At 44.9% G+C, this 13,364-nt stretch overlaps 1 protein-coding gene across 6 annotated transcripts in view; it reads left to right on the top strand.

The window, feature by feature from the left end:
• LOC126543373 (venom allergen 5-like) overlaps positions 1-13,364 on the top strand; it is a 368,390-nt gene that overhangs the window by 191,458 nt on the left and 163,568 nt on the right. For 5 of the 6 annotated variants that reach the window (XM_055062111.2, XM_055062114.2, XM_055062113.2 and 2 more), the window contains one exon: positions 10,039-10,132. In XM_055062111.2, the coding sequence (XP_054918086.2) occupies positions 10,039-10,132 (94 nt within the window). The remainder of the gene's footprint in view (positions 1-10,038; positions 10,133-13,364) is intronic. The other variant, XM_055062115.2, reaches the window with a different exon arrangement.

Below are 13,364 nucleotides of genomic sequence, written 5' to 3'. Positions count from 1 at the left end.
GTTGGCTTGAGTTGCTGGAAACCCAAAGGAAAAAAGCTAGACTTCAGATTTTTTTTTCAGATACTTCAAAGGGTTTTGAAGATAAAAAAGGAAAGATATGCGAAGTTCTTTGCAAATCGTAGCGAGAGAATAAACCACAGCAGAGCCTTCAAGCCTTATAACACACGTGTTGATGTTTTTCATTATTCTTTTTTCCCGGATGTAATTGAAATATGGAATGCCTTACCTGATGTTGTAGATCAGACGGATGTGCGCAAATTTGAATGCTTGATTGATATTTTGTATCGTGAGCACCCAACCTGATTCAATGAAATGTCAAGTTTGCTTGTGTACTACTATTTTCCGTCCCTGTAACAACCCTCAAGCGAGGTTTAACAGTATAAATAAAGAAAGTAATTCCATCTGGACATGCGGCTGATGCCGGTAATAATATAATAATGCCTGCAAGCTATGTCGATGTTACTTCTACAAAAACGTCTCCAGAGAGAAATTGCGATAGTCCTGTCGCCAATTTATGCCTGAAACGTCACGCAAGTCCTTGAGAAACTTTCTCAAGTTAATTCTGATAATTCTTTTGTTGATAGAACGAAAGAGTCAGTATTCACGCACGCCGGTAAAAGTTAACGGGATCGAAGAAATTTAAACAGGGCTTTTTTATTATTAGACTTCGTAAGATATGTGTAGCCCTTTGAATAATAATCGTCCTTAGCTTAGTTCCCCAGCCTTGCTCTCCGCCACACTTCTTTCCCTACCGAGCATCCCGACAAATGTCCTTTCTGTGGAGCACACCCAGACCCCTACCATTCTACGTAGGAATGCCCCAAATCCGCCGTGGTTGCTCAGTGGCTATGGTGTTGGGCTGCTGAGCACGAGGTCGCGGGATTGAATCCCGGCCACGGCGGCCGCATTTCGATGGGGGCGAAATGCGAAAACACCCGTGTACCTAGATTTAGGTGCATGTTAAAGAACCCCAGGTGGTCAAAATTTCCGGAGTCCTCCACTACGGCGTGCCTCATATTCAAAAAAGTGGTTTGGGCAAGTAAAACCCCATAATTTAATTTAATTAATGCTCCAAACCACCCTGCTTTCCTTCAACATCCAACGCCTCCCCATCCCAGTGGGAATTCAGCCGCTCTTTCCAGCACAGCCTTGGACGACCAGCGATACCTGATTGACCGGGCCAGCCGGATAGCAGCAGCAAATGGGGCTCTGGGTCTGAGGGCTCCACCCTCTGGGACTTTATTGTCAAATAACAAATAAAGTTTTCTACTACTACAAGCTGTTGAGACTGTTCGCTTAAATGTAGCAGCTACATATTTGTAATCAGCCCAATTAACAGGTCATTGGTTACATAAAAGTTTTTTTTTCGTGCAGCTTTTCGACGGAAAACGCCTGCACTATGTCATTTGGCCACGCTTATTTCTTTCCTTATGGTTTGTTCACACTCGGCTTTCCACCTCGCTGTCAAACGCCAATTATAAGTGAATTGTGCACCCTTGCTATCGCACTGTCGCGGTACGATAAACTAGTAGTTAAGAACAGCGTACGAAGGAAAAAAAGCTTTGTGAATACGGTCACTGAGGCACCATTGCTGCGGCGTTCGGTACATTTCTTTGGGTGCACGGTAAGGAATCCAGATGGTAGAAATCATTCTGAAGCCCTCCCACCACGGCGTCCCTCGGAAATCACTGTTCAGTTTCAAGTAATTAGGTTCTACAATTTCATTTAATTTGCGACGGAAAAAGAAAAAGGAGACCACTGTGGCCGCACCGGTGGACACCTGCAGCTTACGTTGGTATATACGTGTCCAGCAGCAGAATAACCACGGCATTCCCGTTGCCATGATGGCATAGCGGCAGCATGTTATTCATATCGACGTACGTGTGGCTAGGGATGTCAGACGCGCCGCGTTGCATGTGCTTTGCGGAAGACTAGAGCTTGTAGGCTATGCGTGCTTTGTGGCAAGAGTGGGCAGTCCCAGTGACGTGGAGGACCACGGAAGAAGAGGAAGATCAGCATAGCGCCAGCGGAGTGCCAGTGGCCAGGACTCTGTGAACATGATTTCCCCACAAACTTGAAGCGGCAAGTGTTGGAACACTACATGGAATAATTAAGGGGCAGCTGCGATGAGATGCGCCACTACGCGCGGGCTTCGCGGATTACTAGGGTCCGGCTGTTTGGCCATTGGAATGTGTTCCAACAGTGAATGAACGAGGACAACAGTGATAATGCAGTCAGTCTTTGTGTGTGCCACCAAGTGGCTACTCTAAGGAATAATAAATTTCAAGCTGCTAAACACGCCGGCACACTGAGGAGATTTCAAGCTGCTTGTTATAAAGAATGTCAGTGAATTGGCAGTCTCTTCACTAAGGTATCTATTTGGGCCTGTTGGCATGCCATAAGTATGTACGGAGTTGCGCATAAAGGACACTGACACAAGAAACAACGATGGGGACACCCAAGGTGCAATGTGTCCTTGTGTGTCCCATTGTTCTTTCTGGTGTCCGCGTCCTTTATGCGCAACTCTGTACATAAAGTCTCTTCACATGGCATTATGGTGACAACACATTGTAAATAGCATAAGCGAGCTTTGATTTGCTTGCGTAAACACATCTATCAAATTCCTGTCGCCTATCCTTATGTGATCTACTTCGCCTTCATGAGCCAGGCATCTCGCGGCATTCTTTTTTACTTTTAATTACACGAGTATGGTATTGTCAGATCACAGCCTGACGTAAATAAAATCAACAAATGCACTTGAAATCCGGGTTGCGCCGAAGCTCAGGCTCCAATAAAAAGCGTCGGAGAAAGGGATTGAGCGCAAAGGAACGGACTTCGCCGTGGCTTTTGTAGAAAGCCTTGACTATTCAAAAAAATATTACACGCAGAATCTTGTATGGGAGTTTTTGAAGCATTTGATGCTAATCACCTTCTGTTTCGTCGTCGTATGCTGCTGTGTTTGGTATAATTGCGAGAAACACGGCGAAATAATTGTTAAACGGAGAAGCTCGGTTGCAACACCGAAATATTTACTGAGACATGCATGAGACGACGAAGAAGAGGCGAGTATAGTAGCATTGTTCACTCATGTTATAGGTGACTCCTAGAGGATGTCGACGTGGGATGAAATGACGAGAGATATCTTGTAAATGAAGCAAATATACGGTGTGTACGGCCCAAGTTTAAAAAATATGCAAATGCCACGTAGCTGGAAAGAACCAAGTTAATGTTGTTTGCCGTCGCTTGGATATTCTCAGATTATGTTTTGCATTCCGCCTCATTGCATAATCAGTCTTAATTAATCAGTCTTAAATAAGTCTTAAGATAATGCGCAAGAAACTCCCTATATGCCAAGAACCGGCTGTTGCGACTCGAGGTCGCGTTTGGGCCAGGAATCCAAGCCCATCGACGAGTACGTCCGGTAGTAGGAATAAAGGAAAAAGGGTTTGTTGTGCATTATTTGCACTGGCTCCAGGTAACGAAGCCCATTCAATGCAGAAGCATGTTAAACGTCTGAGTTCACATCAGGACACGTCAGCCGCTCTCTCTCTGCACGAAAGGTCTCCGCTTTTAATACCGTCGCCTTCCCTATGTGCCTAGACTAGGGATCTGGTGACTGTATCCCGGCCAATAACAATCATCGAATCGGTCGCAATATCTCGCCCACAATATTGCATCGTTCCGCCACACTCCACCTGCGTTGATGATAAATAGGCCCCGCATATTTAGCATATTTAGCATATTTAGCAAGCGCGCAGCAATTTGGCAATCTGAGCTCGGCGCCATTCTTAGGTAGCTGTCGACTTAAGTCCGTTTTATCCATTAGTTCAGCTTGTCAGGTACAGGTAGAGGGGCCTTTTCTGGACTCATCACCAGTTGGTGTCAACGCTGCGTTGACTTCTGGATAGGCACTGGTGGATGGGTGGGGTTGCCTCGTGGCAAACGTCTAGTTAATGCCCTTGACCGTATTGACACGTAACACGGCGCTACTCCCTTTGTCAGCGTATAACGAGCGGTACTCACTGGTGCAGACGTACCGGAGTTGAAGTCATTTCTTTAGAGGTTAGTGCTACAACGCTGGCGGATGACTGATTTTTTTTTATTCTCGAGGGAAGCCGTGCAACCTGAAGAGCCGGCGAAACAGAAAGTCCTTATGTAGCAGCGGTACGGGAACTTGGGCACACAGATTCATTCCATTACTTCATATGCCAGTCATAAGTTTTGAAGCCAACTACTGCACACGTCTTCACTCCACCGCTCCATATTTTGCAGCACAAATGGAGCGCAGTGCGTTGCGCAAACACAGTTGCATTTCCGACAGCTGATCGCACAGAAGCAAGGTGGAAGTGGTAATGGTTTCGTATTCGTGCGCTCTCGCTGAGGGAACGTGCTCCGCGCCGCCGAAAGCACCATTTCGTTTCTCTATAGCAGACTGCTTCGCGAAAAGGGTCAATATATATATATATATATATATATATATATATATATATATATATATATATATATATATATATATATATATATGTAGCATTGGAACCGTTGGCACATATCATAACCGCACGAGACATGTTATGCCGCGACTTGGCGATGTCTTCGTGTAGGCGATATGGCACTCGCATGAATCCTATATTATTTTGACATCTTCAATCTTATTTCTTTTTCGTTTTGCTTTGTAAGGCGTCAAACCAAGATGTAATTCAAAGTTGCAGGAACTTTGCAGCTTGAGGCTAGCCGAAGGTAAACGCTGCAGATGCTGCCAAGCACTTTCCATGGCGCTCTGTCATTTTGTAATTATGTATATATATATATATATATATATATATATATATATATATATATATATATATATATATATATATATATATATATATATAATGCCGACAACTGCATTTGTATTCCTTGGGAAGATTATAATACAGTGCAGAATCTATAGAAATGATGCGGAACAGGGCGACGCCTCTTGCACGATAGCGAACGCTTCTCGAGCAGAACGGGACAGGCTCACCAGATACAACGACATAACCAGTGCATATTTGAACGCCAGAAGGATGTACCCACCGCCGAGCCCCAATTGAACAGGAGGCAGGCCGTCGCCTGGAGACAACTCCAGACGAATACCCTCCCTAACCCATTCCGTCTGAAACGTATCTTCCCAGATAAGCATCAGGACGACACGTGCAAATTGTGCCAGGAAGGACCAGCAACACTCAAACACATGCTGTGGGAGTGCAATGTAGTTATAGGAGGGATGGCAGTTATTCCGGAGACCCTGTCGTCGAGGTGGGCCGCCGCTCTGCGCAGCTCAGACCTCGGAATCCAGACGTGGGCAGTCCAGCAAGCCCGTGAGACGGCGTTGAGGCAGGGCCTTGACGTTCCCCCGTGGGAGACCTGAGCCCGGGTCGCGTTAAACCTTGCCGGACGTACAAGAAAGTTGTATCCATCCATCCATACATCACGTTGGCTTTCTTGCGTTCGACTGTGCCACGGATGGCGAAGATGCAACCAGGTTCAATCTCCAGTTCTGTAAGTTCGCCACAGTGATCCTATGTTTCGCACGTGTGGTCTTTTGCGATTGGTACACCCTTCGAACACCGAAGCTAAAAAGAGAAGAAAGGAAATAAGAACGGCTTCACCTGGTATTTGTGTAGTCATGACGTACTTGTCTAGGGCTCGTTTTATGCAATGGAGACGAGAGCTTGAAGCGAGCGCCGTCCTAATACGAGAAAGGTGGTCATATGCCTTCCTAACCGTATTCAGGAAGTCTCAAAAGCTTATAAAACGGACGAGTAATTTGAGACGAGCGTCTTTCTTTCTTTTTTTTTGTGGACAGTAGGATAAGTCGGCCGTTTTAAGATGCAGCTGATCGACAGATCAATATTTAGAGGCCATCGGTTTGTATCGGGTTTGCGACAGGTGTAACCTTTGCATAAAGGGAAGCTGTTATCAATTTGCTCCATTTCCTGATAGATTTATTCCACCAACCATCTCTAACAGTCCTCCAATCTTCTCTTACTTATCTCTGCCTCTTATATAATAATCTTCCCATGGCATCTTTCAAATACATTGCTTCTAGGATCTTATTATTGGCCTTGTTCACTTGGGGCTGTAGGGAATTACACTTTATTTAAATACGTCGCGTTGTTTCCCTGGTTTTCCTGACTTGCACATGCGAACAAAGATGAATACCTTCTAAATTGACAGTCGCGCCTCTAACCCTATGGTCAAGAAATTAAAGCGCTCCGCTTGGGGTCTGCCAAAAGAAATTTATTTCTGATGCCTTTTTTAGCCTCCTGTAGAGCTGTTGTGCATGCTTCATCTTGGATTTTAGTTGTCCAATGAGCAATCTCGAAATTTCTTACTTAGTCAATCAAGTTAACTATACTGCAGAGTATTTACTGGCTCCACTTTGAAATCTTTGTTTGCCTGCAAGTTACCCTGTTGTTCTAAATCCACTATCCCAACCACAGCGGTACAGTTTACCTGAAAAATCTCTCTGCCAATCGCTTAGCCACCCGCCGTGGTTGCTCAGTGGCTAGGTGTTGGGCTGCTGAGCACGAGGTTGCGGGATCGAATCTCGGCCACGGCGGCCGCATTTCGGTGGGGGCGAAATGTGAAAACGCCCGTGTACTTAGATTTAGGTGCACGTTAAAGAACCCCAGGTGGTCGAAATTTCCGGAGTCCTCCACTACGGCGTGCCTCATAATCAGAAAGTGGTTTTGGCACGTAAAACCCCATAATTTTTAATCGCTTAGCCGCTATTGGCCGTCAGCCTTGTAACTTAAGCTTGCCTTTGCTTCTCTAGCTTCAAATGTTGGCCACCCCCAGTCTCATCGTACGCAGTTATTTGTAGCGTTGTCGCGAGCTCCAAAAGCTAGTCTAACAACACTCCTTTATTGAATTTCAAGACCAGAAGTTTTGCCTGGTCCCAGCCATCTGCAAGCGGGAGTCCAGGTACCGTAACTCTCTTACACAGTCCGCGAATTAATTAATATTCACTCTCACAATAAAGTGACATTTGCCTCGTGGCTTCAGAATTTTTTTTTTTTACTTTCTGCACGATTGTCCCATGTAAACTGTCTCATCATTTATAAGTATACCAAGGTACATTTCTAGCACTAAATCTGGAGCCTAAAGTTCTGCCTTTTCTTTAGAAATATGTGCTAACTGTAGGCGATCACTTATATTGACTGATACAACATCATCGCCATTTATCAGCCCATGGCTGGTGATGTGTCTCCACTTTGCTTGGTCGTCGACGAAACCAACTCCCCATTTACTTTTTTCTACTTCCCCTAAGTATATCATAAATGTGGTGAAGTGTCCTTTTTATTTCTACATGAACTCGGCTCCCGTCGGATGACGGCGAAAATGCATACTGCTGGCCGAGCGCTGCCGATGAGGTAACGAACACCTGGGCGCTTAACCGTCGCCAGTCACGATACAGCCTTGTTCACCGAACGCTCGCTTGAGAGCACGATACCACTGCGCAAGCGCTCCGTCACGTGGCTTTTTTCATATTTCGTGGGCTTTCTTAGCAACCAGGAAAAAAAAGGACTACGTGAGACGTATCGTAAAGGAAACAACTCGATCGATGGTTTCTGAAGGTGCTCTAGAAATCTGCGTATCACACCTGGGGTCCTCAGACAATAATTAAAAAGTTGGGTAATTCAACTTAATTAATTAGTGAGGTACGGGGAAAAGAAATATTATCTGAGTTACTATAGGCTATTGAAAAGGGTATGCGTGCGGTTCATTTCGCTTGCGACGCGCCTTTCATTTTTAATATCTTGGCTCAAGTTATGTGGGGCACCCTGTATATGTACTACGTTAACCTCCTTCGTGGGGCCGCTGGCCTCGTTCAACGCAGCGATCACTGCAGTTGTTAAACCAGCATGATACATATATAATGTAAGCATTTTGCTTCGGCATTGCCCTTTCTGCCTGTAAGGCACAATAATAAAAGAGGATCGCATAAAAAGAATGCGACGGCTATATGTGAGGACATAATTTCCGTAAAACGGTTGAGTGCGTTGTAGAGGACGGGGCTAACGAGACTGAAAAAAAAATGAAAAAGAAAACCATTAGAAAAACGAATCAGTTTTCATCCTCATCTTTCACCAAACATAAAAAAAGGAAAAAGAAATACATTCTCATGGTCATGCCGCCTGTTTGGACCACGTGCTATATAGAACAAACAGTTCTATAACACAGCATATACCACTGCCTGGGACGCTCGTCTGCAACCGATCACTCGACCAGTCGACAAGCTTGATTCACGCTGTACGGTATGCTGTTATTACTAACCAAAACTATCTTATTCATCGGCAGAAACGTCGCCCAACAAACTAGGGAGTCGCGCAATGTATATGCAGGCAATGTTACTTGGCAAAGTAAGCAGCACAACTTATGCCGCACCACAACGGTACCCACACTGTTAGGTTTGGCATATGCTTCGTAACTAGGCATTGCTACTAAACTACAGGTTATAATTACAGTGAGCATGCTGCACTGAGGTGCACATTCGTGAAACGAATTTTCAGAACTGCACAACCGATCTCCGAGGCTGACAGTAGGCTCACACGGCTGACTCTAGGCTGTCCACCTCAATGCCAGCAGAAACTCCGACCATGCCTACTTAAGTCACTTGAGTACGTCTCACAGAATCGTTTGCCACGTAGAAGTCATGCTAAATAGACCGCGCGAGCGCCAGAAAAACCACCAGAGCTGCCACCGAGCATACAACCTGGAGGGCTCGCCCAAGTCAGTATGCCGGCGGCCCATAGATAGCGCCATTGCCTACGCAATATGGCGGGTGCCCATGAAAAAAAAAACGATTCAAATCGGGCTCGTGTTATTCTTCCTCCATGTTTTGGAGTTCTGGCCTCTTGCCCAATGGTAACTATGATTGTCAATCCTACTCTATCTAAACTTGTAGCAGTACGCATAGGAGTTTGTCATTCTGCTGCCGCTTTTCAACGCATGTTATCTGTGTTTGTGCGTAGGTGACATCCAAATTAACCCTGCCTGTGTCTTCGAACACTGCAATGCTTTTTCCAATAAACCACAATGTCACTTTGTCTTCTGCAGGTTCACCTGGCTATTCCATACACGACCATGCGTTATGCCTGACATTTTAGCTAGCGCCTTTAAATGAATACGAAACTTCCGCAGTGCCATTTTATGGTTGCTTCGTACCTCTGCCAACCCCCGATCACCCACCGGCTTAATTTACTTTCATTAACAATTAGTTGAGCGTTATTTTTCAGTCTCAGCAGCCTTCCTATCTCCCTTGAATTTACTCTCTAGCACCTGCTTTTGCTTTTTGATTTGTGATTGTTCGCACAGCGTTTCTTGTCGCCTTGATACCACATTCTTATAGATCCGCAACCCACTGTGACTTCGGTTTTAAGGCGAAAGCATTACATGTCCCATGAGTCAGTAAAGCCGGCGTTGTCCGCAACGGGTGGTAACAATGATCATCAGCATCAGTAACATCATCAGCGTCCTGTATGACGTCAGCAGTAACACAGAATTAACATCAGAAGAAGTTATGGTAAGGGAAATTAAAGTGCAGTAAAGGCGTTATGGTAAAGTGGATTAAGGTGGGTTAAAGTGGATTAAAAATGTGGACTAAGGTTGGTACAAATTAGAGCAAAGTGAATTAAGGTGATGGTGATGACATGGCTGTATAAGGACCTAAAAACTTTCGCTGTAAATGACGTACATATATAGCTATTAAAATAATGATACTGATTAGTTATGGACGTGGACGATGGCAGTTGTGTTTTGATAAAAACATACGAAAACGAAACAACGGTTATACTAAAGCATCAATACGGCCCTCGAATACAAGGGCTGGTAATCACGTGTTAAAATTTCCTGGCCAAATCATTTTCAGAATGTCGGTTTCGGCTAAGAAATCTAAGACTATTCGCAGTTTAAAAAGCGGTTCATCACTAAGAAAAAATCCAAGGTGAAGTGGTATATTTTCCCGATATGCATAAGGGATATACTTTTTCCTCTCTGTTTCTATTGCAGGGCACTGGATAAGAACACGGAGCACTGTCAAGCTATCGCCGCACCTACTACAAGTAGGAGAATCCACGCCAGTCAAGAGGTAGGAGTGAGTACTGTAAGTGTGTCCTATTCTTAATCGGCAAAGAAGTACTTCCTTGTACCGTGCTGTTTTCTCACTTATCCAATTCCGTAGTTTTGGTTTTATGATGTGTAACTTATTCACTGTTTGTGTATCCCACTCTGCTTGCCAATGATTCCTCAATTTACGGCGCAGAAACTGCTTTAGGTCTGTGGCAGGAATGGGGATATTTCCATCTGTGTCGCTAAAACTCACTGGCGTAGCGTTTTCGTCAGCAGCTACGTTGCCTTTTATACCTTTATGGCCAGGTACCCAGCATAGAATAATCGCTTGGTTGCACATATATGTGGAGCACAACAAGCTATACAGCTCATTCAAAACGGGATTCTTATGCTTTCGTAAGCTAATTAGGGCTCTCACGACACTTAATGAGTCTGTAAAGACAACAGCCTTAGCGACATTTCTGCGCCTTATGTTTTTAATAGCTGAACGTGTAGCGTATGCTTCTGCCGTAAAGATATTGGTGTGTGGGTTTAGTGGCCCAGATGTTGAAAATGAGGGTCAGAGAGCTGCGTAAGCAACACCAGCAGGAGACTTCGAAGCATCTGTGTAATATTCGTCACAGGAATACTTCTCTTTAAGTTTAAGAAAATGTGATTGTATGTGAACCTCAGGTGCTTGTTTCGATAATGATAAGAAAGAGATGTCACATTGGATAGTTTGCCACTCCCAAGGCGGTGGAAGCCGAGAGGGGGCCATTAAGACATTCTCTAAAAGAGAGAGTCCTGTTTTTTCTGAGAGTGCTTCCAACCGGAGGGACAGAGGAGACCGGACACCTGGGCGGTTACGGAACAGCCTGGCCGTGGAGGAGTCGTGAATAATTGAATGACATGGATTATCCACAGCTGATTTTACCTTCAAGGCATACGAAAGACTTAAATATGTCCTTTGGTAGTATAGGGACCATTCATTAGATTCGGCGTAAAGGCTTTGCACAGGACTAGTTCTAAAGGCGCCTGTTGCAAGGCGTATGCCTAAGTTGTGGACAGGATCTAGCATTTTTAGAGTACTAGGTCCAGCAGAATTATAGACTATGGCCCCAAAGTCAAGGCGTGTTAATATTAGACTTGTGTCCAACTTTATTAGGCATCTCCTGTCGTTTCCCCAAGCTGTGCGTGACAGCAGCTTCAGCAGATTCATAGTCTTGAGTCACTTTGTCTTAAGATACTTCAGGTGTGGCACAAAAGTTAGCTTACTGTCTAGAAGGATCCCAAAGAATTTGTGTTCACAGCTCACAGATAACCGTTCTCCATTGAGATTGATTACGGGGGCCGCCAGTATACCTCTCTTGTTAGAGAACAGGACGCTCGTACTTTTTTTCGGATTTAGCTTAAAACCATTTTCGTCCGCCCACTTAGACAATTTATGTATGCAAAGCTGCACTTGTCGCTCACAGATACTTATATTACATGATTTAAAGCCTATCTGGATGTCATCCACATATACAGAATAAGACATACTACGTGGTATGGCAGTCTGGATCGAGTTCATTTTGACAATAAAAAGAGTGCAGCTCAGCACACATCCTTGTGGAACACCAGCCTCTTGCGTAAATGGACGAGACAGAACGTTAGCAACTCTAACACGGAACTTGCGATTGGAGAGGTAACTCTGAATCACTTATAGCAAGTTGCCTCGAACTCCCATTTCAGACAGATCACGGAGGATTCCAAAGCGCCAGGTTGTGTCGTATGCCTTCTCCATATCTAAACATACGGACAGGAAAAACTGCTTGTGGACAAAGGCATCACGGATGTTTGTCTCGATGCGGACAAGGTGATCTGTTGTGGATCTACCCTCTTTAAAACCGCAATGTAAGGGATCGAGTAACTTGTTGCTTTCAAGAAAATGGATGAGACGACGGGTAATCATTTTCTCAAATAATTTGCATATACAACTTGTCAGAGCGATAGGCCTATAACTGTTGGGTGAGGAAGGGTCCTTGCCCTCTTTGAGAATAGGGATTACGATTGCTTCTTTTCAGACAGAAGGAATGTAGCCGGCAGAGAACATGGAATTAAAGAGTGACAGTAGTGTTTTTTGGGTTTCGGGGTGTAAGTGTCTGATCATCTCATACATTATTCTGTCACTTCCTGGAGCGGACTTGTTACAGCCATTTAGCGCAGCCTGAAATTCCGCCATGCTAAATTTCCTTTCCGACCCAGAGGCAGTCGTTCCGCTTGTTGCCGGTATCTCAGAAATGTATCTGAATAGTGGGATGAGCTAGAAATCCTTTCAAAATGTACCCCTAGAGAGTCGGCTTGGTCAATGAGTCAATGAGTGAATTAAGGTGGATTAGGATAGATTAACGTTGATACAAATTAGAGCAAGGTGGGTTAAGGTGGATTAAGGCGGATTAATGTGCATTAAGGTAGAATTCTGGAAGGACACGCGAATATGTATGACGTCACGTATCATGGACGTAGCCAAGTAATTAGAAAAGTGATTATTCTTTCTCGTTCAAATCACGGAAGAATACTTCAGTGACTGTCATTTTTTATTCTTATCTGTACAATCCTTTCAACCGATATGTAATAATTGCTGCTGCTATCTTAGCACATGGCCACGCTTTCTCTGAGGCTTCCTTCACAGGCTTTTCCACTAAATTGGCTGTGGTCGTCATATGCTTGTCAATCATGATCTGGATATCAGTGCCTCGTACCTAAACAACACGGGCGTTCTTGCGAACAGCGCCTCGATGGCCGAGTTGCCAAAGCTGTAATGTAGCACTGGCAGAAGACCGCGATCAACGGGACCAGAGTTGCGACAACGTTCGCAAAAACAACTTGATTGACTGCGAAAGCAACTATTTATCGCGCGCGTTTGCTATGTGATAGGTCCCATGTTGGCCAGAAAATTAGATACGTGAAGTATCCGCTCCGACAGGCACCCCAGCATCGACAAGAAAGGTGTGTTTCGAGTTCATTGCAGAGTGTGGTTGTTAGCGGTGCAGCGGTGGCATAGAGGTAGAACACCCGCCTCGCGTACGAGAGGTCCGTGGTACGAATCCCGGTGCCGCGCAATATTCCACCGGATTAAAAAAAAATCCGCGTGTTGATAAAATTGCGTAAACAGGCCTGGAGTGTGGCCTGATCCCGGTGACCAGAACCGGTAACGCACTCCCTCACCAGAGCAGGATTGGCCACCCTGGTGGAGTACTTGGCCACAACCTCCTATATGAACACAACAATCAAACCCCGGCCCTCAG

The sequence above is a fragment of the Dermacentor andersoni genome, chromosome 1 (assembly GCF_023375885.2).
Source record: "Dermacentor andersoni chromosome 1, qqDerAnde1_hic_scaffold, whole genome shotgun sequence".
NCBI classification, from domain to species: domain Eukaryota; kingdom Metazoa; phylum Arthropoda; class Arachnida; order Ixodida; family Ixodidae; genus Dermacentor; species Dermacentor andersoni.
This window is presented reverse-complemented; position numbering and strand designations above follow the sequence as displayed.